General features: G+C 38.5%; 1 protein-coding gene across 1 annotated transcript in view; it reads right to left on the bottom strand.

Moving 5' to 3' along the window:
• Positions 1-8,382: 8,382 nt before the first annotated feature.
• The window catches only part of LURAP1L (leucine rich adaptor protein 1 like), a 47,349-nt gene continuing 33,666 nt past the window's right edge, over positions 8,383-22,065 (bottom strand). Inside the window, exon 2 of the mRNA XM_020908794.2 lies at positions 8,383-9,139. Coding sequence (XP_020764453.2) covers positions 8,765-9,139 — 375 coding nt within the window. The 3' untranslated portion in view covers positions 8,383-8,764. The remainder of the gene's footprint in view (positions 9,140-22,065) is intronic.

Here is a 22,065-nt window from a genome sequence, read left to right as displayed (position 1 = left end):
TTCTCACATCCATACATGACCTTGCTGCATCCTATTGTATCCTCTCTTATAATATAGCCCAGAACTCTTTCTTGTTGAGTATCTACCATCTTCTTTGGTAATAATAATTTTAAAAAAAGCACAGAACTACAACAGAGAAAAACACTTGGGTAGAGGCACTATTTTAGTAAGGTAATATTAGGTAACATAATCAGTTTTTTAAAAATTGGGAAGTAGATATCTTTGGGGGTTCATTATATTTCATAACAAAGTCTGCTGTATGGACCTCACAATGTATATCCATCTCACATGTAAAATGCATTCACTCCATGTCAACATTCCCAAATATCTCAACTCTACATAACATCTCATCACCTCAAGATCCCACATTTATTCAGCTAAATTATCTAAATCAGGTATGTGTGTGGCTTGGGTATAATCCATTCCCAAAGCACAATTCTTCTCTATGTTCAAACCTGTGAAACTCAAAAAATAAATTATATGCTCCCAAAATACAGTGGTGGGGCATTTATAGGATAGCTGTAATTTTGCTATCTCTATTGCTTTCAGTCCAAGCTAACAAAAGATTTGCTGGTATAAGATTATCAAGAACGTTGTAAGTCTCCTGTGTATGTCACAGAAATTCATTCCTTTAGATAAGAAGCCTTTCCACAGGCCTTTCTTAGAAAATTCCATCTCTATTTTTGGCTTTCACTCACATAGTTGAGGGAATCCATTAGTCAGTCACATGGCTGATCTCTTCAAAGAGACATCACTGTGCTCGAATACTCAGAACTTTGGATTTTTCTAAAGCATTAGAAAAAGGTTGTCCAGACACAATCTTGGTTTTCCCTCCAGAACATTCTTTCTCTACAGACACTCCTAACAGTAGTGTCTTTTGCAATCTAGACAGCTAAGAACTCTCTTTCATCAAGTCCTGACTTCCTTTTGACTAAACTCTTTCCTCTTCCTTATCTTTTTCCTCTTGCATGTTACTCTAAGCAGCAGTAAGAAACCAAGCCATATCTTCAACATCTTCAACACTTTCCTGGGTTCAGAAAAAATCCAAATTCATCCCTTAAAAGTTCTGCTTCCTATGTAACTGTAGGACACAATTCTGCTAAACTTTCCGCCTCCATATAACCAGAATTTTTTTCTGCCAATTTCTGGTAATGTTTTTCTCATTTCCTTTTGAGCCTTTACCAACAATGCTTTTACATTCCTTTCAAGAGCCAGCTTATGATAACTAAGTATTCTCTAAGAAAATACAGCTTTTCTCTACTTTTCTTCTCACTTCCAAGTCTTTACTAGCAGGGTCATTCAAATCCATATTTTTACCAACAGTCTATTCAGAGCAATCTGGGCTTTTTCTATCATGTTCCTCAAAATTCATCCAGTATCTATCCAAAACCACTTCCCCACTTTTAGATACTTCTTTCAGCAGCATCTAACTTTTTGTTACAAAAGTCTTAATAGTTTCCTATTGCTACTTTAACAAATTACTACAAACTTCGTGACTTTAGTGACTTAAAACCACACTAATGTATTGTTTTATAATTATGGAGGCCAGTAGACCAAAATACATCTTACGGGGCTAAAATCAAGGTGTCAGTAGAATTCTAGGTGATATTTTTTCCTTTGTCTTTTGAAGCTTCTAGAAGCTTTGCCTATGTGGACAATCCAGGGACATCTTCCCATCTCAAGATTCTTACCTTAGTCACATTTGTGAAGTTTCTTTTTTCCATGTAAGGCATTCACAGGTTCCAGGGATTAGGACTTGACATCTTTGGGTGGTGGGAGTGAGTATTATTATTTCCTACCATGAAAACATTTCCTACCAGAAAAACATCTATTTCTGCTTTATTGACTATACCAAAGCCTTTGACTGTGTGGATCACAATAAACTGTGGAAAATTCTGAAAGAGATGGGAATACCAGACCTCCTGAGCTGCCTCTTGAGAAACCTGTATGCAGGTCAGGAAGCAACAGCTAGAACTGGACATGGAACAACAGACTGGTTACAAATAGGAAAAGGAGTATGTCAAGGCTGTATATTGTCACTGTGCTCATTTAGCTTATATGCAGAGTACATCATGAGAAATGCTGGGCTGGAGGAAGCACAAGCTGGAATCAAGATTGCCAGGAGAAATATCAATAACCTCAAATATGCCAATGACACCACTCTTATGGCAGATAGTGAAGAAGAACTAAAGAGCCTCTTGATGAAAGTGAAAGAGGAGAGTGAAAAAATTGGCTTAAAGCTCAACATTCAGAAAACTAAGATCACGGCATCTGGCCCCATCACTTCATGGGAAATAGATGGGGAAACAGTGGAAACAGTGGCTGACTATTTTTTGGGCTCCAAAATCACTGCAGATGGTGATTGCAGCCATGAAATTAAAAGACACTTACTCCTTGGAAGGAGAGTGTGACCAACCTAGACAGCATATTAAAAAGCAAGGACATTACTTTGTTAACCAAGGTCCATCTAGTCAAGGCTATGGTTTTTCCAGTGGTCATGAATGGATGTGAGAGTTGGACTATAAAGAAAGCTGAGTGCTAAAGAATTGATGCTTTTGAACTGTGGTGTTGGAGAAGACTCTTGAGAGTCCCTTGGCCTGCAAGGAGATCCAACCAGTCCATCCTAAAGGAGATCAGTCCTGGGTGTTCATTGGAAGGACTGATGTTGATGCTGAAACTCCAATACTTTGGCCACCTGATGTGAAGAACTCACTCATTTGAAAAGACCCTGATGCTGGGAAAGATGAGGGCAGGAGGAGAAGGGGACGACAGAGGCTGAGATGGTTGGATGGCATCGCTGACTCAATGGACATGGGTTTGGGTGGACTCTGGGAATTGGTGATGGACAGGGAGGCCTGGCATGCTGCGGTTCATGGGGTCATAAAGAGTCGGACACGACTGAGCGACTGAACTGAGCTGAACCATGAAAACATACTACACAAAAGTTTCTTGAGATCAGGGTTTGTACCTTCCTTTTTCCATCACAAATCCCTAGATCAGTCATTGCCTATTACCTAGAAGGCACTCAGCAAATTAATAATCGCTTCAGTAAAAATAAAAATGTATTTGGTATCTATTATAAGACACAGATTTTTAACTGATGGGGGGTGTAGTAGATGAAACATTGTTCTTGTTTTCCTAGAACTTATATTCTAGTGTGAGAAAGCACAAGATATACACAAAAAATTGGTATCAGATGATAATATGAAGAAAAATAAACCAGGGTAAGAACAAAATGTTCTAAGTGTGCTTTGTAAGAAATCCCTTGCCATTAGATTGGAGGTTGGAAAGAACTGGGTAATCAAGACTTATGAACGTTTTGGCACATGAACATTTCAGAAAGAGGATATAAGAAGTACAAAATTCTAAGGTAGGAACTGGTGTAGATTTTGAAATTTTTAAAGAATTGTAAGGATGTAAATAAGGCTTACAATGAGAGAGGATGGAGAATGGTATAGGGTGAGTTCAGACACTACAAAAGTGAAAGACTGCATATGACTTTGTAGTCTATGGTAAAGAGCTGACTTGTATGCAGATATGAAGTATAAAAACATTACAGCATTGGAATTCAGTTCAGTCGCTGTCATGTCCAACTCCTTGTGACCCCATGAACTGCAGTTCACCAGGGTGAACACCAGGCCTCCCTGTCCATCACCAACTCCTGGAGTTTACTCGAACTCGTGTACATTGACTCAGTAATGCCATCCAACCATCTCATCCTGTCATCCCCTTGTCCTCCCACCTTCAATCTTTCCCAGCATCAAGGTCTTTTCCAATGAGTCAGTTCTTCACATCAGGTGGTCAAAGTATTGGAGTTTCAGCTTCAGCATCAGTCCTTCCAATGAATATTCAGGACTGATTTCCTTTAGGATGGACTGATTGGATCTCCATGCTGTCCAAGGGACTCTCAAGAGTGTTCTCCAACACCACAGTTCAAAAAGAATAGAGGCTGGCAAAAATCCAACTTGTTTCTTAATAGATTACTCTTGTTGCTGTGATGAAAATTAACTTTGGGGAGGTAAGGGTAGAAGCAGTAAGACAAGACTGGGCTATTTAAAAAATCCCAGGAATAAGTGACACTGACTTGATTAGTCGTAACAGCGGTAAGGGACACAGATGTAGAGAGCAAACATACAGACACCAGGGTGGGAAAGAGGGTTGTGATAAATTGGGAGATTGGCATTGACATATTTACACTGCTGCTGCTGCTAATTCACTTCAGTTGTGTCCGACTCTGTGCGATCCCATAGACGGTAGCCCACCAGGCTCCCCCATCCCTGGGATTCTCCAGGCAAGAGTGGGTTGCCATTTCCTTCTCCAGTGAATGAAAGTGAAAAGTGAAAGTGAAGTCCCTCAGTGGTGTCTGACTCGTTGCGACCCCATGGACTGCAGCCTACCAGGCTCCTCCTTCCATGGGATTTTCCAGGCAAGAGAACTGGAGTGGGTTGCTATTGCCTTCTCCAATATTTACACTGCTATGTATAAAATAGATAACCAATGAGAACCTACTCTATACCACAGAGAACTCTATTCAGTGGTCTGTGATGACCTAAATGGGAAGGAAATCCATAAAAAGAAAGGGATTTGTAGTTGTTTAGATGCTAAATCATGTCCAGCTCTTTGCAACCGCATGGACTGTAGCCTGCCAGGCTCCTCAGTTCAGTATAATTTCTGAGGCAAGAATACTGAAGTGGGTTGCCTTTTTCTTGTCCAAGGGATCTTTCTGACCCAGGGATCAAACCCATGTCTCCTGCTTGGCAGGTCTTCACCACTGAGCCACCTGGAAATTCTACCTAAAATGAAGGGGTATATGTATACATACAGCTGCTTCACTTTGCTGTACAACGGAAACTAACTCAACATTGTAAAATAACTGTACTCAGTAAAAATTTTTAAAAATCTATATCTCATTCTGGATATACTTCTAAGGTGGTTCTTTTATGATTTACACGACAGATTGCATGTGGTAGACGTGGTGTGAGAGAAAGAGAGCACTTTAAGAAATGACTTCAAGAATCTGGGCTGAGCATTTGGTAATTAGAGGCAGCATTTACTGAACTGGGGAAGATTACAGAACAAGAGCACAATTTCCATGTTGGTTATGTTTTGACTGAGATGCTTATCAGAGGTCAAGTAGAGATGCTGTGGGATCAGATGGATGTGGGAGACTGGAATTCAGAAGGGAGACTGGGGTTAGAGATAGACTTGGAGGAATCTCAGCATGTAGATGACGTTTAAAGCTATAAAACTGCATGAGATGCCAAGGGAAACAATTTCAGAAAATAAATATTGCCAGAACTGAGCCAAAAGACAGTCTTGTGTGTGGAGGTCAGGAGAATGAAGAAAATCTAGTAACAGAGTATTCCAATAAGCAGGCAGCAGCAATGAGGGAATGCATGAGATAGGGGTGTTCTAGATGTCAGATGAAGACAGTCTTTCAAGAAAGGAGTGATCAGATGTGTCAGTTATAGCTGAGATGTCAATGAAATGAGAACCTCAAAATAACTATTCATTTTGGCATCATGGAGACAATGGTGTTTTGATGGACTCAGGAATAAGAATACACATTGACAACATTGATCATGGAGCCCCAAGTACCTTTACAATTCACTCAGCAACAAAGAATCATATTGCATTTCTTGTTGTTCAGTTGCTAAGTCATGTCTGACTCTTTAGCGACCCCATTGACACTAGCCCACCAGGCTTCTTGGTCCATGGAATTCTCTAGGCTAGAATACTGAGTGGGTTGCCATTTCCTTCTTCAGGGTATCTTCATAACTCAGGCATCGAACCCAAGTCTCCTGCCTTGGAAGGCAGATTCTTTACCACTGAGCTATCAGGAAAGCCCACATTGCATTTCTAATGGTTGGTAAATACCTAGAACTAATTGATGCTGTGTACGCAGTTTGGGGCCGACATAGTATAAATACTGGAGTTTCTTTGAAATTAAGACTTGTAAGTTTTAATTAAGACTTCTTGAGTTTCCTTATTTGGAAAACAAATATGTACTAGCTTTAAATTGCCTAAATTCCTTACCTCCAATTGTCTTCTTCCCAGTATAAGACAGACAAATCCATAAAATGTAGATGCTACTGTAACTGAGGAAAATTCCATTTTTCTGGGAGAACACAACTCAATGTGGGTGGAACAGTTTGAAGGCACTTTAACTTTTTACCCCATTTCCTCATGGTGCTGACAGAGATCAAGCATCAAATGTTTCAGCTCATAGATTGGTTATGGGAATTATTTATTTGAAAATGCATCCATTCTCTTGAGACCAATGAATATGTCAATAATTAGTGTTTAGTTGCATATTCCCCTCGTCTTAGTAAAATCAACTATCAAAACATTGTTGGCTTATATGAGACTCCATATGTCTAAATCATAGACTCTATATTTGGTATCTTCTACAAAAAATAGGAATTACAGTAAAGTATATAAAATAGCATATAAATAAGTATATAAAATAGTGTATAAAAAGTATATAAAATGAAACATATAGCCAAAACATTTTCAAGTTTTCTGCCAGTGTTCACTATAGACCCCTTAAAATAAGGTGCATAAATGAAAACTGTTCTATACATTTCATTCATATTGTATTCAGGATTTTTCATTTCCTTTCTATAGAGAGGAAATTTATAGAGGGCCTGAGGTGGACAGATAGCAGGGGAAGATGATTGGAAAAAGGAGCATGCTAAAGAAATTGGTCAGATTGAATTTATAAGTGAAACAGTGATCCAAGGACAGAGTTCACCTTTCCTGTGCCTGGCTTATTCTAGACAAATCTCAGGTTTTGAAGAAGTTAGAATTTAGCCTTGATGCCTCTTACAGTTTTGCTGGCTCCTCATTTCCCTCTTGTTGAACATGTTCTTGCAGTGCTGTAGGCGAATAGTTACAAATGTCATTACTCTCCGTTTGAAATTCATTAGTCTTAGTTCTATCTACTTGATCATAATGCGTGTTCTTGGATTTTAATCTGGTAAAAAAAAAAAATCTGTGCTAAAAATTGCTTGGTTTAATTCCACATTAAAACCAAACAAAATAGCCAACCCGCTAGGTTTTACTAAGTTTAAAATGAAAGCAAGTAGAAAGGGGTAAAAAGATGGGGAATAGCTGGCACGTGGCCAACTCCCTGGTTTACCTATCAACACAACACTGACTGTGATTTCAGGAATGGACTCAAAAAACCTCAGGATTTGAGCATGTAGGTCCTACTAATTTAGAAGAAAAATGATAGGTCACTTTTTGTCACAGGTTAAGTTTGCTTTCTCATCTCCACTTTATCATTTAACTTCCATAGGTACCAAGTTTTATTACCAAGTTTTATTGTTAGAATAATACAGGCTCAAATTTAAATCCCAATTTTGACACTTACTGGGAGATTTGACCCAGTTACCTACCTTCTTTGTGTTTCATTTTCTTCAAACACAGAAGGGAGACAATCCTGACATCCTGAGATTGTTGTTGATGAGGATTTTATCTACAATTTATGAAAAAAGGACCAGTGTGAAATATAGACCCTGTAGATCTTAATTGGAAATTGAATAATATATAACTTGGAATTAATAGATTTGACGTGTGTAATACGTATAATAACAAAGGAAATTTGGGGGAAATATTTCTGGAGTATGGCCATTTTTCAGTTACAAGTAGAGTTTTTGGTTCACACTGTCAAGTGTTTAGTGCAGAAACATATATCATTACAGAGAACAGTTTGAAATCTCAATTAGATTTACTCACAAGGAATCATCAAGGTAAAAGAAATGTAGAAGATTAATATCATATTGAAAGTTTCAGTACATGAATGATATTTTCAGACATCATTCCAGAAAACAAAGAAATTATTTTTTCTTCTCAGAATGAAAGGATCTATTAGGTTTTGTAAGTAAATAGTGATTCTACTTTCCACTCCATCCATCCATCATCCATCCATTGTATGAATCTATGTTTTTATATATCCTATAATTGTAAAATGCTTATAGTAAACATCAACAAAATCTCAGAATACAATAAATCTAGGACACCTTAACCTTTAATCACCTTCTTAACTTCAGTTATTCTTTGAAATTTGGGAGAATCATATATTTAATTACACAAATTTGTCTACAGCTTGAGTTAGAATCACTGGTGACAAAATGGTCATCTACAGTATGAACACAAAGTTGAACTGAATACATTGCGTAGAGTTGGGGCTTCCTAATGGTTGTCATGAAAGTTGTGTGGCTAACGGTATTACTGACTTCACATTAGCAACTTGTGGCCTCAAAATAATACCTAGCTTAGTCCCAAGAATGTTGTCCAACCTAATATAAAAACAGTAATAAACCTCAGTGTCTTCTGGAAAACAAACCTTTGAATCATTTAAGAACACAGACAACAAAATCAGCTATTATCAGACTTTGGTTTATTGTAAAATTTAGCGAAGTTTATCTTGTAATCCCTGACCCCTTGCTCTGAAAACAAAAGCAAAGATATAATTATTGCTTATTCTTTTCCCCCTACTTTATTTGTGCCACTGTGAAAGAAGGGAGAAAAATCATCGTAATAAATAGAGAGACTTAAGAGAGAAAGAGAAATCAGTCCAGATGAGAAATACTAGGAGCAACAGAAATACCATCAAGCCATTCAAAATAAGCTTCCTTTTAAAAGGTTGTCGTACTAAAAAAAAAAAAAAAAAACCACACACACACCAAAAATATAGCAGCGGAGAAGGAGGATAAATACAAGTTAATTGCACACCAATCCCATGCAAAAAACTGGGGCATTAGCCAAAGCAGTAGTATTCGGAATCCAACTTGGGACGCTTGTACAGTGCGTGCGAGTCCCCTATGACTGAACTGTCACTGAACTGGTCCAAGTCTGAGGGCGTCTGGTGGCCTGGGACGTCATCTGCCAAAGTGTCCAGGTAGCTCCCCACGGAGATGCCATCTAGCCCGTCACTGCCCTCATGGAGGCTGTTGTAGCTGCCATGTAAGGAGGTGCTCTGACTCTCCAGTAAGCTGCACAGGCTGCCACTCAGGCTGCTGCCTCGGCTGGTGATGGTGGCTTTCTCTTCAATCATCCACTTGATGGACTCGATGCTCTCATTGATGAGGAGCAGCTGGCGCATGAGCTTCCCGTCTGTGGCTCTGAGGTTAACCTGTGGAGGGCAGGGAGAGGGGAGAGACCTGCCAGTTATTCGGTGTTCTTGAAAGACCCCAGAGTCATTTAAATTCTGTCTCCTGCAGTCCATCGTTTTACATTCAGAGAATAAAATACAAATTTACTTGAGCAAGGATCTTTTTGAAAACTGCTGACAAAGGGTAGGAGTCATAATCAAAGAACTCACTTCCTGCCAGCCCTCACAGGCTCTGAAAGGGACTATAAACTCTCACTGCATCTCTGACCCCCACCAAGCTGCCTGGAAATATCCTGTTGAACGACAGATTCTGTCAAGAGACTTGTTCTCTCTATGGCCAGATTGTTTGTTGTTGTTTTAGTTGCTTAGTTGTATCTGACTCTTTTGTGACCCCATGGACGGTAGTCCTCTATCCATGGGATTTCCCAGACAAGAATACTGGAGTGGGTTGCCATTTCCTTCTCCAGGGGATCTTCCTGACCCAGGGATTGAACCTGTGTCTCCTGCATTGGCAGGCAGAATTCTTTAACACTGAGCCACCAGGGAAGCTCAGATTTAATAGTTTATCCTTGTTAATTGAGAGTATGTGTGTGGATATTGAGAGAAGTGGGGGATAGCAATCTGTAGAAATTAAGGAATCATCATCATCATTGTAGCAGCTCCTATTTTTTGAATGATTATATGACAAACACCATTAATAAAAGCTCAACACACATTATATTGGGTTGGCCAAAAAGTTCATTCAGATTTTTCGATGTTACAGAAAAACCCAAGCAAACATTTGGTCAACTCAATAATAGCCCTGTGCCTTAAGTATTATTATTTTTATCCCTCTTTTATAGATGAAGAAGCTGAAATCTGCAAATAAAAAAGAGTACAGAAAAGGTCTGCACCTTTTATGACTATACTGACAAATACGTAGTGCTGAGTTTTAACAAGAACTTTCATGTTTAACAAGAACCAAATTGTTTCAATATTCCCTGAATCCGAAAGGCTAATAAATCAGACTGATCCGCTTTACACAATGAAATGTACAAGTATTTTCTGTAGATTTAATTATTTCCTTCAGATGTGTCAAGAGCAGTTCCAATCAAAACTGGGATATGAGACTCTGGGAAGGTTCCCTTAAATGACTTCTAGGTATATAGTCTTTCTGATGGTTTTAAATTACTTCAGAGAAATCTGTCTCCCTAGTTACAAAGCAGAATTTCTCTGTAGGCCCTAGAGTTTGACAGGAATAACTGTTAACATCAAGGGTATTTCTGAAGGAAGTAGGGGGAGAGACACTGCAAGACAGCCCTTGTTCTAGTTGGAATTGAAGAGATAAGGCTCCTACAGAGATTCCAGTGAACTTGGACTGTGAGGCAAGGACAGATTTAGCCACCAGAGGTCCTAGTCACATTCATCAGGGTTTAAACGAAATTCCAGTTTTTTTCACCTGAGGTCTTTTAACCCAGGAGACTGGGCCTTGCTTGTGCTCTCTTGAATACCCAGGACTAATTCAGATTTGCAGGTTTCTAGAATTACCCAAGGCACTCAGTTGTGAGTGACTCAAGTCAGAAGAGAGAAAGAAGCTTATATATGCATTCATATTGTAAACATATTTCTAGGAATCAATCCATCTCTGAAGGGGAACTTTGGGTTGAGTGAATGTGACACACAGCTATTAGGAGAGATGAAATTTCTAGGATAAATTCAGAGATTTAAGATTGCAGGTAAACTCCATGTGTATATGTACAAAAATGCTTACGTTTGTATGTATAAAGTATGAAGTATAATTTAAAAACTGTTAACCTGCCTAGGATATTAAATAAAGTGACTTAGGAGACTACCTTATCTTCTCTGAGAAATGTACCAAAAATTCTTAGGGAGTTAACAAGGAAAATCAATTTTCTCTGAGATATTGATGAACAGAACTTAGTAAGTCTTAAGATGGTATTCTATTTGTGGTGATGTCTCAGTGACCTTGCTTTAAGGTTGTGTGGGGGAAGGAGGTTTTGTGGCAATTTTTTATATTTGAATTTACCCCCACACCCTATGAGTCACCAAAATACTGTTCAAATTACAAGTAATAAAACAAATATTTACAGATCATCAACAATTTGCTTATGTCCACAGAGGAGCCAGAAAAATCAATAGGAGTCAAAGTCTTACAAAATTTCTCAATTAAGCATCTGTAGCCAATAAAACATGCTGTGCCCATTGTAGGCACAGTGCAACGTAAGTGTGACCATTTCCCAACAGCTCCCCAAATGAACCACAGCTGCATTTGTTCACATCCCCACCCTGTCCTGGCAGAATGTTCCTGCGCATGCCCAGATCTGGACGTATTCCCTGCTACTCCCTTCACTTGAAATACTTGGTTGTTTGTTTTTCCCTCCAAATCCTCCCCATTCTTGAAGTCCTAAATCTTCCATCAAGTGTCTCTTCTGCTGGCCTGTTTACCCTCTACTGAGTAGTTTGTATCTCACAGTCTACCTTAATTTTGTACACTTATGTTGCTACCTATTATTGTGTCTTTTAGCTGTTTCTTCAGCTAAGCCTTCAGTTCCTTAAAAAACCCATGTCTTTATGTTCCGTGCACCTCCTGTGGTCTGTTTTAAAGATGGATTGATTTTGCAGAGGGGAAATAGTCGTAATTTTAGGATCTGAGAAAGTTCAGCTCTTATAACAATGATAATGCACATTCCCAGCAATTGTGTCACTGGAGGGTTAAAACATACTTATACTTTTTTCCAGCAGTTTTTGTCTGAGCTACACAGTGGCTGCATCACATAAGAAGTGTTCAGTTTTGTTGAGCAATATGAATGAGAGGGGAGTAGACTCTGAAAGTAACAAAAGCTTCCTTTGACCATGAAATGATTTATTTAAATAAAAAAATTCTTTTCTTCTGAAAGCAAACATTCACAGGCCATTGAACCACTGTAGGGGAAAACATGACGAAAGCAAGTCACTAAGAACGTGTTGGCCAGGCTGATAATGATTACACACGTAACTACATCTAACCCTGTGTCCTCCGGGGGAGAGAGTAAACAGCTTCCCACCGTGGGAGCCCTGGGCCATTCGGTTCACACGGCTGTCTGCCTGTTACCTGGCACTCCACCTAACAGTGCTTTCTCCTGGAATTAAGGTGCAGTTATGCTAGTCCTGGTGAACCTTCAAAGTAGGAACGATCCACCACCAGGACTAAATCACCAAGTGGCTTCTGTCTCCAGCAGCTGCGCTGCCCTTCCTCACTGGTATGCACATCAGTCCTTAGGAAGTCTGGCCATTCATTCAGAAGAGTCTTGCCCAGTGGGCAGGAACCAGTGTGGTTTTCTCACTTGAGATCTTACAAGATCCCAGGAGGTTTCTCTGAGGACAGTGGTTGTTGGGAGGACTTCCTCATGGTCTGAGTTTAAGTGATCCCTCCTTGGAGAGCCCCTTCTGATCAATCATAGTATCTAATTCCTATGCTTAGTTGTACACAGCATCTATGTTTTTATATTCCCTTCATAATGCTTATGACTCATGGAAATCATCCTATTTATTACCTGTTTATTTTTTTATTTTCCATCTCCCATATGAGCATGTAAGCCATCACAGAGGGCAGGGGACTTGGTCTATCCTGTTTGCCACTCTGTGCCCAAGACCTCCAAGAGTGCTTAACACATAGTAGATGTACAAGTCTTATTTGTCCAAGGCCTGAATGATTGCCGTAGGTTGAACCATCTGTCAAGAATGCCCCTCCCTTGAGTTTTGCTGTAAGTCAGTAATACAATAGGGCTTCCCTAGTAGCTTAGATGGTTAAGAATCTGCCTGCAATATGGGAGACCCAGGTTCAATCCCTGGGGTGGGAAGATCCCCTGGAGAAGGGAATGGCAACCCACTCCAGTGTTCTTGCCTGGGAAATCCCATGGACAGAGGAGTCCATGGGGTCACAAAGAGTCGGACACAAATGACCGACTAACACTTGCTAGTGATACAGTGCTTGAGGGTAAAGAACGAGGTAGCAAGAAAGAGCTCTTCAGTATTGAAGAATTCCAAGCATGAAATCCCACTCCCACTGATTCATAGAGTTCAAACATTGAGTAACTAGGGCAAGGTTATTCCCAGCTTAAATGTACAGGTTACAAGATAGTATCTCTGAAAGGAAGTGGACCTCACAATGTAAATCACACTCTAAGCATTATTCTGTTTGTTCTGAGGTGATACCTCATACTAATATAGCACCATTGTTCTGTAAACACTTGGTGAAAGAAATCAAACAAAGGGAACAAACAAATAGGATGTTACCAAAACAAAGATATTTTTTTTAAGGTTTGCATTCATTGATCCAAAGAGATGCCAATGTCCTTTCCTCTTTTCCTCTTCACTTGTCACTTTGGCCCTTACAATTATAGCCATGCAGCCCATTTTCATACTTAATAAGCCTCTCGTGCTTCAATATTGTTGCATAATAGGTCTCTCAACTCTAGACAGAATGAAGACTGAAATTTCATGTCAATTATGATCGATGAACTGGTCTATAGGAGAACTTAATGGTGGTGTCTTGAGAAAAGCAAATATTCTTAATAATAAACTTTTCCAGATCTATGTTTTTGTCCAATCTATTATTTTTTAATACTACAAAAATACAAAGGTTATGAATTGTCTCACTGGAATCCAAGAAAGAGAGAATATGGTCATGCTTTTGCTTCATCACAAAGCTGCCAAATAAATTGACTTCTTTGGTGGTGGTGTGTAAGGAACACAGGCAGAGCTCTGGCCTGTCACTATCATAGTCTACCTTTGGGCAAGGTGGCTTGGCATATACAATCTTTTTATACAAGAATAATCCTGGGGATTAATTTTCAGCTGCGGTGAGCCCTTGGACTCAATAGTCATAGTAAAGCAGTCTGTGAATAAAGTCTAATTTCTGCCCAATATTGAACATTTAATTCAGTAGAGAAATCCACATATCACTTTTCTCTGCTCTTTGTATTGAGATTTCATTGAAAATGTTATAAGAAGATTCTGTAGATCAGATAGTCTCAGGATTTCCCTTCATTCTAACACAGTCTCTGATTGTCATTCCTGTGGCTGTTTGATCACTAAATTGTTTCTGCTATGAGAGAATCATTCAAGCTATACAGGAGACAGAGCAATTAATTTACTGCTCCATCTCTGGCAAACTACTTAGCTAGTTAAAGCTCATGGCTAGAGTTTGAGCTCTATGTGAATTTTAATCACCTTATCAGAAATTCTATGGCGATAGTAATTTCAGCTCTTGCCATTTGGGTTTCACTAAAAGTAATATTTGTGTTCTGTGCCAAGATAAACATACATACCATGTTTAATGGGTCTATATATTAACTGAAATGTGCACATGAGCTGCTGAATATATCTGCCAGATAGGGACATTGCTCGCTCCATCTTGTCATCCTGCAGGCTGACATAGCACCAGTGTTCCTATCTCTCACAAAGCTCTCTTGTACCATTCTTATCTTTTTATTTATGGGAATTGACTAATCAGATAAAAGCAGGCCATCTCCCAGTTATGCAACCTACTGTAAAATCCACAGTAACCATGACCCAAATCTCAAATGTCCAGCAAGCTGTTATAGGAAGAAGACTACTTTGCAAGCAAGTTTGTGATCATGAACATGAAGGAAGAATAAATTAGATTTGCCTTTTAATGTGATGCCCTAATCCTAGTGTCTAAGGTGAAGAACCCAATCAGCATTTTTTTTTTCAAATTTGTAATTAGCAGAAGGCCTTTTTTCTAGCCATATTTATTTCTAAATATCTTTTAAAAAAATCAAAAGCATCTAATGTACTAAATTAAAGGGCTGTTGTAAAAATACTTAGAATATTGTTTCTCCATAGTTTATCCCAGTTTATCTGTATGTTCCCTTTGTATAACCTCCTCTTGTCTAAAGGTACTCCCTCCTCAAATTCACCACATCCTCAATTTGAATACAGATTTCCTGTCTACTAATCCTTAAAATTTCCAGCAGTTTTATTAATAGCTGTATTTCTAAAACACTCCTGTTTTGTCCAGAGGACCCATAAGGATAGCACCATCTTACTGCAGTCTGAGAAGACACAGTACAATACTTGCATCCAATGCTTTGGGTTTAGAATGCTTCAGAAGAGCATGCAGCATTTGCAAGTCAGAGCTAGTCTGCCAAAGTTTTGTTCTGCTTTCTTAGCCAGTTCAAAATTTACAACAGAATTTGTTTTGAATTGGGCAACAGAGGATTCCATTTTTATATCAGTCAACTTTGTCTTCCTTCATTTGAATTGTTTTTATGTGGAACCGAACAATAACTAAAACAGTTCACTGTTTTCCCAAAACCTCATGGAGGAGTAATTTCCCCAAAGACTAAATTACATACATAAAAACACTATCATCAGCACAGCTGACGAATTGATATTGTTTTGATAAATTAGATAGCTGCATCTGGTTTATTTGAAAGGGGCACATGTGACTCTCCTGAATCTTGAACATAAATGCCAGCCATCAGGCCTGCTCATGAGATCTGTGTAGTGTCTGCTGGTGAGTCCTCTGATTACCAAAGTAAGACAGAGAACTCGGCAGCCTTATTCGGTCAGGTTTTAGCTCCAGTTGATACTTAGATGCCTCTGATGAAAGCTCCTTTACCATAACCTAATACAGTGAAAATTTTTTTCTTGAGAGATTTTAATATGTATAAGCAAAGTATAATTCTGGCTAATGTGTGAGACTACAAATCACCTGAGCTGAAATTCATTTGGAATGATGTCACTGAGACAGACTCCCCATATTTGTAACAGAAGAGCTCCCACACAGAACACAGACCAGAAGAGTTTCTGCTGACTTTTAATAAATGTTCTTTCTGCATGTTCATTTTTCTAATTTAGAATTTAAAGTGGGATTTTTATATGGAAGGCTCGGATTTGGTAATGTGCCCCTCTGTGATTTGTAGTGGGGGCCGTGTCTCCAATGGGAGGGAAACAGGAGGCAGGGTGGTGTGCTGGGAAATGCTGAACGGTTGGCTCCCTGGAAAACTACACGCACACAAACACGCATACATTCACGTAATAGAAACTGTGCTGATACAAATAATACTAAAATATTTATATAAAAGAATATATATAATTTATATAAAATGTTTTATAAAATATACAGTACCTTTTATTATAAATTTCATTACTGTAACTGATTCTCAGAGACTCCTTTTGTTTATTTTTGTTGAATTATTGCACATACAGCAACTTCTAGTTTCAGTCCAACAATAATTGAACAAATAGAATTGATCCCAGTCCTCTCTTTTCTAAATAATTTTTCTTCCTTAAGTCTGATATGTGATCTGTTGTTTAACCATTTTCCACCCTAGTGCAAATTATATTCATTAAACTGAAACCTGTTTCAGCCCCAGCATGAGTTACATCTGAGCTTTATGGATTTATCAGTGATGGGAGCAGTTTGGCTGAGTTGGATGAGTTTTTGACTGCATAGACAGTTATTTCCCAGTAATTTTTTTGTGCTATGGATAATGTAATAGCTAAGGACATGACACAGTTTTAAGTCGAATCTGTAGCATCAACATTTTCCCCATTAGATCATTTTCCCCTTAAGATCATTGTCTTAATCAACAAAGTTAAGTCAAGTTCTGATTTATGAAGTTTTACAGTTTCCATGCTGGTAAATACTCCTACAATGGCCAATGTCAAGCTGCCAACATGATGTCACTAAACATACAGTTGGTATGGAATGGAGTTTTATCTTTTCCCCTAAGTAGAATTTGAGGGAGATGTAAAATATTTATACCAAAGTTATTAGTGGTCTTTTATGGAAAGAGTTCAAATACAGAATATAGATTATTCTTTAAGCATCATTGAGATATAAAATCTATTTGGAAAAGGAATAACCAAGATACTTAGAACCCACTTAGTATTTAAATTTTTATAATTTTTCATGGATTTATTTCTAAAATATGCTGTGTACTTCTCCATCTCTGTAAATAGAGCAAAGTAGTAGAACCAAACAGAATCAAGTAGTAGTAAGAGGCCACAACCATGAACAGAGTATTTCTAATTCAGGTTATTCAACAATGCACTTAGGGGTTATTGAGGTAATAGCTTTTTAGTCCTTTTTTCATATGGTCCCTTCTTATAAAAGTGCTCAATTCTCTCTGTCACTAACTACTAGATATTGATATTCGATCTCTTTGCCACAGTTCTTATGCCCCCTTTTCTTCCTCAGTCCCTCATTTCTTTCTAATTTGCTATCTGCAGCTGAGCAGTACTTCAGTAATACTACAATAACTATAATTTTCCTATTTGTTGAGTATGAGAGAACTGAATTGCAAGGAAAATTAACCTTTGCAATTCTTAGAAAGTGACTTTAAGCAGTGAGTAAAATTAGGTGAAGAAGCAGCCTTTGCAAAGAGTAAAGCACGTGGGCCTTGCTCCCTGGAGCAGTGCTTCTTGACATACACATTATCTTGGAGTCTTGTTAAAATTCAGATTCTCTTTGCTAATTCTGTGATCCTGCATTTCTAACAAATTCTCAGTAGATGCCAGTACAGGTAGGCAGCCTCTGAGATGTCTCCCAATAAATCCCCCTCTTTCCTGGTATTTACATCCTTGTGTTATTCCCTGCCTGAGTGTAGACTGGACCTTTCGACTGCCCTCTTAGGAATACAATGTGGCAAAAATGATGGGATGTCAGTTCTGAGGAAAGACTACAAAAAGACTGTTTACTGTCTTGGGTACATTCTTCTACTTGCTGAGAGGAGAGGCATCTGCCAGGCTGTGAGGTGTACTATTGTGAGATCTCCATGATAAGGAACTGATATCTCTGGACAACAGTTAGCAAGGGGCTAGGCCTGCCCACTACGACCGCCTATGTGAGTGAGCGTGAAGCAGTGAGGGGGCTGTGAAATGACTGCAGCTCCATCTGATGTGCTAATTGCAGACTTTGAAGAGACTCAAGCCAGAGACACTCAGTTTACCTGTGCCAGATTCTGACTCACAGAAACTGAGATAACACATTTGTTGTTTGCCTTGCTAAATTTTGGAGTATTTGTTACACAGCATGGATAAACATGCATCAATGCCATTGGTATATGGGCTACACTTTGAGTAGCAAGGACCTATATATCTTTTCTATTTGTGGGTAATTTGGGGTGATAGATGCTGGACCACCATGTTTGTGGAATGCTAGTCTATTGGCATATTGTTTTATAGCTTGAAAAAAGTAAAAAAATTGAGGAAATAATGAAATATACATTGATGGAGACAAGAAATGTTAGAGGGAAGTCATGGTCTTCTTTGAAGGGTCATCTGCATCACCCACAGGACAAATGCGTGGTTTATTATCCTGAAAGAGAAATAACAAATGATATCTCTGATATTTAGTGACACAGATGATGCTTTAAATAGAGATCACTTATAAATAATACTCCTATAATTTAAGGGCCATAAAAAGTAGGCTATACAATGATAAGATAATAAGCTTAGATGTTAACATTCAGATAGCTTAAGAACTTAGCATACACTAAGACTAGTGACATCTTTGCATTTTCAATACTGACAAATTGACTACATTTTAATCCTGCTTTTCTGGGTTCACTTAATTTGAAGAATTCACTTTAATGTGTCCTCACTAGGGGAAAGGAAAGATGAGATAAGGAAAGCGACACATGTGTTTATTGTCTCCCATGAACCAGACTTTGTGTTTCACATACTAACCCATTTTTTTAGAAAGGGCCTCTGTAGAATGGTCTTTGTGCATAGGGAATATAACTTAGACACAAACGTTTTTTTTAGAACCATTCATTTTTTAGCTAATGTTAATAATTTTATAATATTTGGAATGCTTCCTTTATGATGAAGATTAGTTTTATTTTTCATGTGATGCCTGAACACCAACTAAATATTGGCATTTGGGAAAATTTGGGTGGGGCTCTCCAGATGACGTGAGTTGCCGTGCAGCAGTGATCTCACTCTCTAGTGTGGCCAGTGAGAAACAACTGCCATATTCCATCACTCACTGATAACACCCCGACTTTCTTATTTAGTGATTTTGTCTGAGTAAAAAAATCTTTAAGAATATCAATAAACATATCTTCCATTTATTAGTTGCTTCCTGTATATCATGTCTTAAATATTAACTTATCTAATACATTTAATGTCATTATCATAATGTCTATAAAGCTGATTATGATTCTCATTGTGGTTCCAGTCTGACATATAAAGAGGTTGAAAGTTATCATTCATTTGTGTTTCCCCAACTAGAAAAAAATGGAATAAACTGAAGATCAGCAACTCTTCTTACATCCACCCAGAGACTTAAGGTCACAGGGTAAACTGCTGCCCCCAGGAGACAAAGAACTGGATACAGAGAATCTTTGCTTACCAAGAACAGATGCCCAAAAGCAGAAGGCCCCTGCTGGAGTTAGTAGGAAGACTTAAAACTATAATTGAAGAATCATTGGAGATTTATTGTGGACCAGCTTGAGAGTTAAAAACTCCACGTTAAAAACTTCAGGGGAAGTCCCACACTTTCATGAGTCTTACCTCCAGCAGCCCCACCAGGTCCCAGCTTTCCTTGATCTCTGATAGGGGCAGGAGCAAAGAAACCATTCTAAAAATGCCCAGAGCTCTCTGTTCTCCTTCCTAGGGCCTGCTGTCAAGGAAAACTGTTTACCAGAGCCTCACTGATGGGTTTTACCAAAGCCTAACCAACCTTTTTTGTTGTTGTTTAGTTGCTGAGTCATATCCAATTCTTTTGTGACTCCAGGGACTGTTGCCTGCCAGGCAAGAACACTGGAGTGGGTTGCCATTTCCTTCTCCAGGGGCTCTTCCTGACCCAGGGGTCAAACCCTCATCTCCCGCATTGGCAGGTGGATTCTTTACTGAGCCACCAGAGGTGGCTAGGGGTGAAGGTTAGGGGTGAACCAACTAGGGGTGAAGAGAAATGCCCATCTCAGGCTCACAAAAAGACTGAGACCTAACCATAAACTCTAGACCGCCTCTCCGCCCTACACCATACACCACATCAATAGGGCTCCTGAGGATACCAGGGACTGCAGCTGGAAGTCCCACAGACCTCAGACTCTATTTAAGGAGTCTCTAGGAAAACCCAAAGGCAAAAAAAATAGACCAAAACAGAAAAAGATACTAGAGGAAATATTAGTCTCTGACACCTACAGCTAATAGTAAACACATTTTAACTCCTATTCAGATAAATATAAAACCTCATCTCAGGTCTCTCTCAGTTCCTTTTCTATCATACACAGCTTGCAACAAAAAATTACAAGACATTCTGAAAAAGCAAAAAGTCTAAAAAAAAAAAAAAAAGCAAAAAATCTGAAGAGACAAGTCATGCGTCAGAACCAGACTCAGATATGGTACAGATTTTTATATTATTAGACTGGGAATTTTCAGTAAATATGATTAATTTGATAAGGAATCTAATGTAGAAAGTAAACAGCATGCAAGAATAGGTGTGTCATGTGAGCAGAGAGATAACATTTGCACAAACAATCAAAAGGAAATGCTGTTAAGTCAGAAACACTGCAATATAAATGATGGATGCTTTTGATGAATGTATCAGTAGACTGGACACAGCTAAGGAAAGGATCCATGAGCTCAAAGAGTTTAAAAATCTCTTCAGCAATGTGTTGAAGCATAGCCTAAGAGGCTTACCAAAGCATAATTTAATTACAAATGGAGAGATACGTTTGTATGACCTGTAATTTACTACTAATTTGGCTCAGACTTAGGAAGTTGTAAGTTGATGTGTAGATGTGTGTTTCGAAGACCTGAAAATGATTTTGGCCCAGTGGAAAGAAAAAACATCTCAAAGTTATGGTTTTATTGTCCTGTTTGATGTTAAACAGCTTTGTCTCCAAACAGATTATTTCATATGTCTTTCCTGAGAAATTACATAAACTCTAATTCTCTTTTGGGCCAGCTGTATCATTTTGCTGCTTCTTTCATTAAATAAACTAAATAAATCTTCAGCAAATGCTTCCTCTATGTTTGTAAAAGAACCATGTTTTCAACTACTTAAAAATCACACTTTGATAGGGTTGGAGGTTGCCGTCAAGATACACAGTATGCTTGCCTGCTGGAACTAGTGAAACAGTTCCAGAGAAGTGGCCTCTGCAGTGAAATCCTGACTCTCCATTTTCTTCTGATTTGGTGCCTTTTATTCTGGTTTGCTTGCTTCATTATTATTGTTTTGGATCCTTGGCTAATAGTTACCAGTTTTGGTTAGCTCATTGTGTAGGTAATGTCCATTTTCTCAACTAGGTACTGAACTCTCCTGTATTAAAAAAAAAAAAAAAAAGTATGCAAAACCAGCCAATTCCAGGAACTTGTGCAGTGAACCAATAGGCCAGTCAAGGGCTCATAATCTATAAATGATTTCCTGTTTGGGGTAGCTCTAACTGGCAATCTGGTTTCATGATGTATTCACCTGGGATCTCTGTAGGATGATGGGAATCTACTATCTGTTGGGCGAGAGATGACACAGAGTATGGTCAGTTGGTCTATATTGTTTGTCTTTTGTTGTGCTCAAATCCACATAGAAAATATTATTTCCACTGACTAGGAAAAGAACACTTTTGAGAATGTGTGTTGTGTTTTCTAGCATCCTGTGCCTCGGGTGGCAGAACTGAAGTTTTAAGTCCTGTTGGTGGCTGTATATTTGAGAAAAACCTTTTACTGCTCATATATAAGGAAATGAAATATTTCCCTACTTCTAGAATAAATTAAGGTATAGTGTCTTGGAAAAAAGAGAATTTTCTCATTATAGATACTAATAAATACTTGGAAAATTTAATATACTCAGAATTTCAAGAATGTAAATTGAACTTTAATATTTTGAATGTACTGACAGTTTTAAGGGAAAAAAAATTCTTCACAATGTTAGCTTAGAAACATCAAAGTGAATCTTTAGACATGAGTTGGTTTGGTGAATTTAGGTTATA

The sequence above is a fragment of the Odocoileus virginianus genome, chromosome 18 (assembly GCF_023699985.2).
Source record: "Odocoileus virginianus isolate 20LAN1187 ecotype Illinois chromosome 18, Ovbor_1.2, whole genome shotgun sequence".
NCBI classification, from domain to species: Eukaryota; Metazoa; Chordata; class Mammalia; order Artiodactyla; family Cervidae; genus Odocoileus; species Odocoileus virginianus.
Note: the sequence above shows the minus strand (reverse complement) of the source record. Positions and strands in the feature narration are given on the sequence as shown.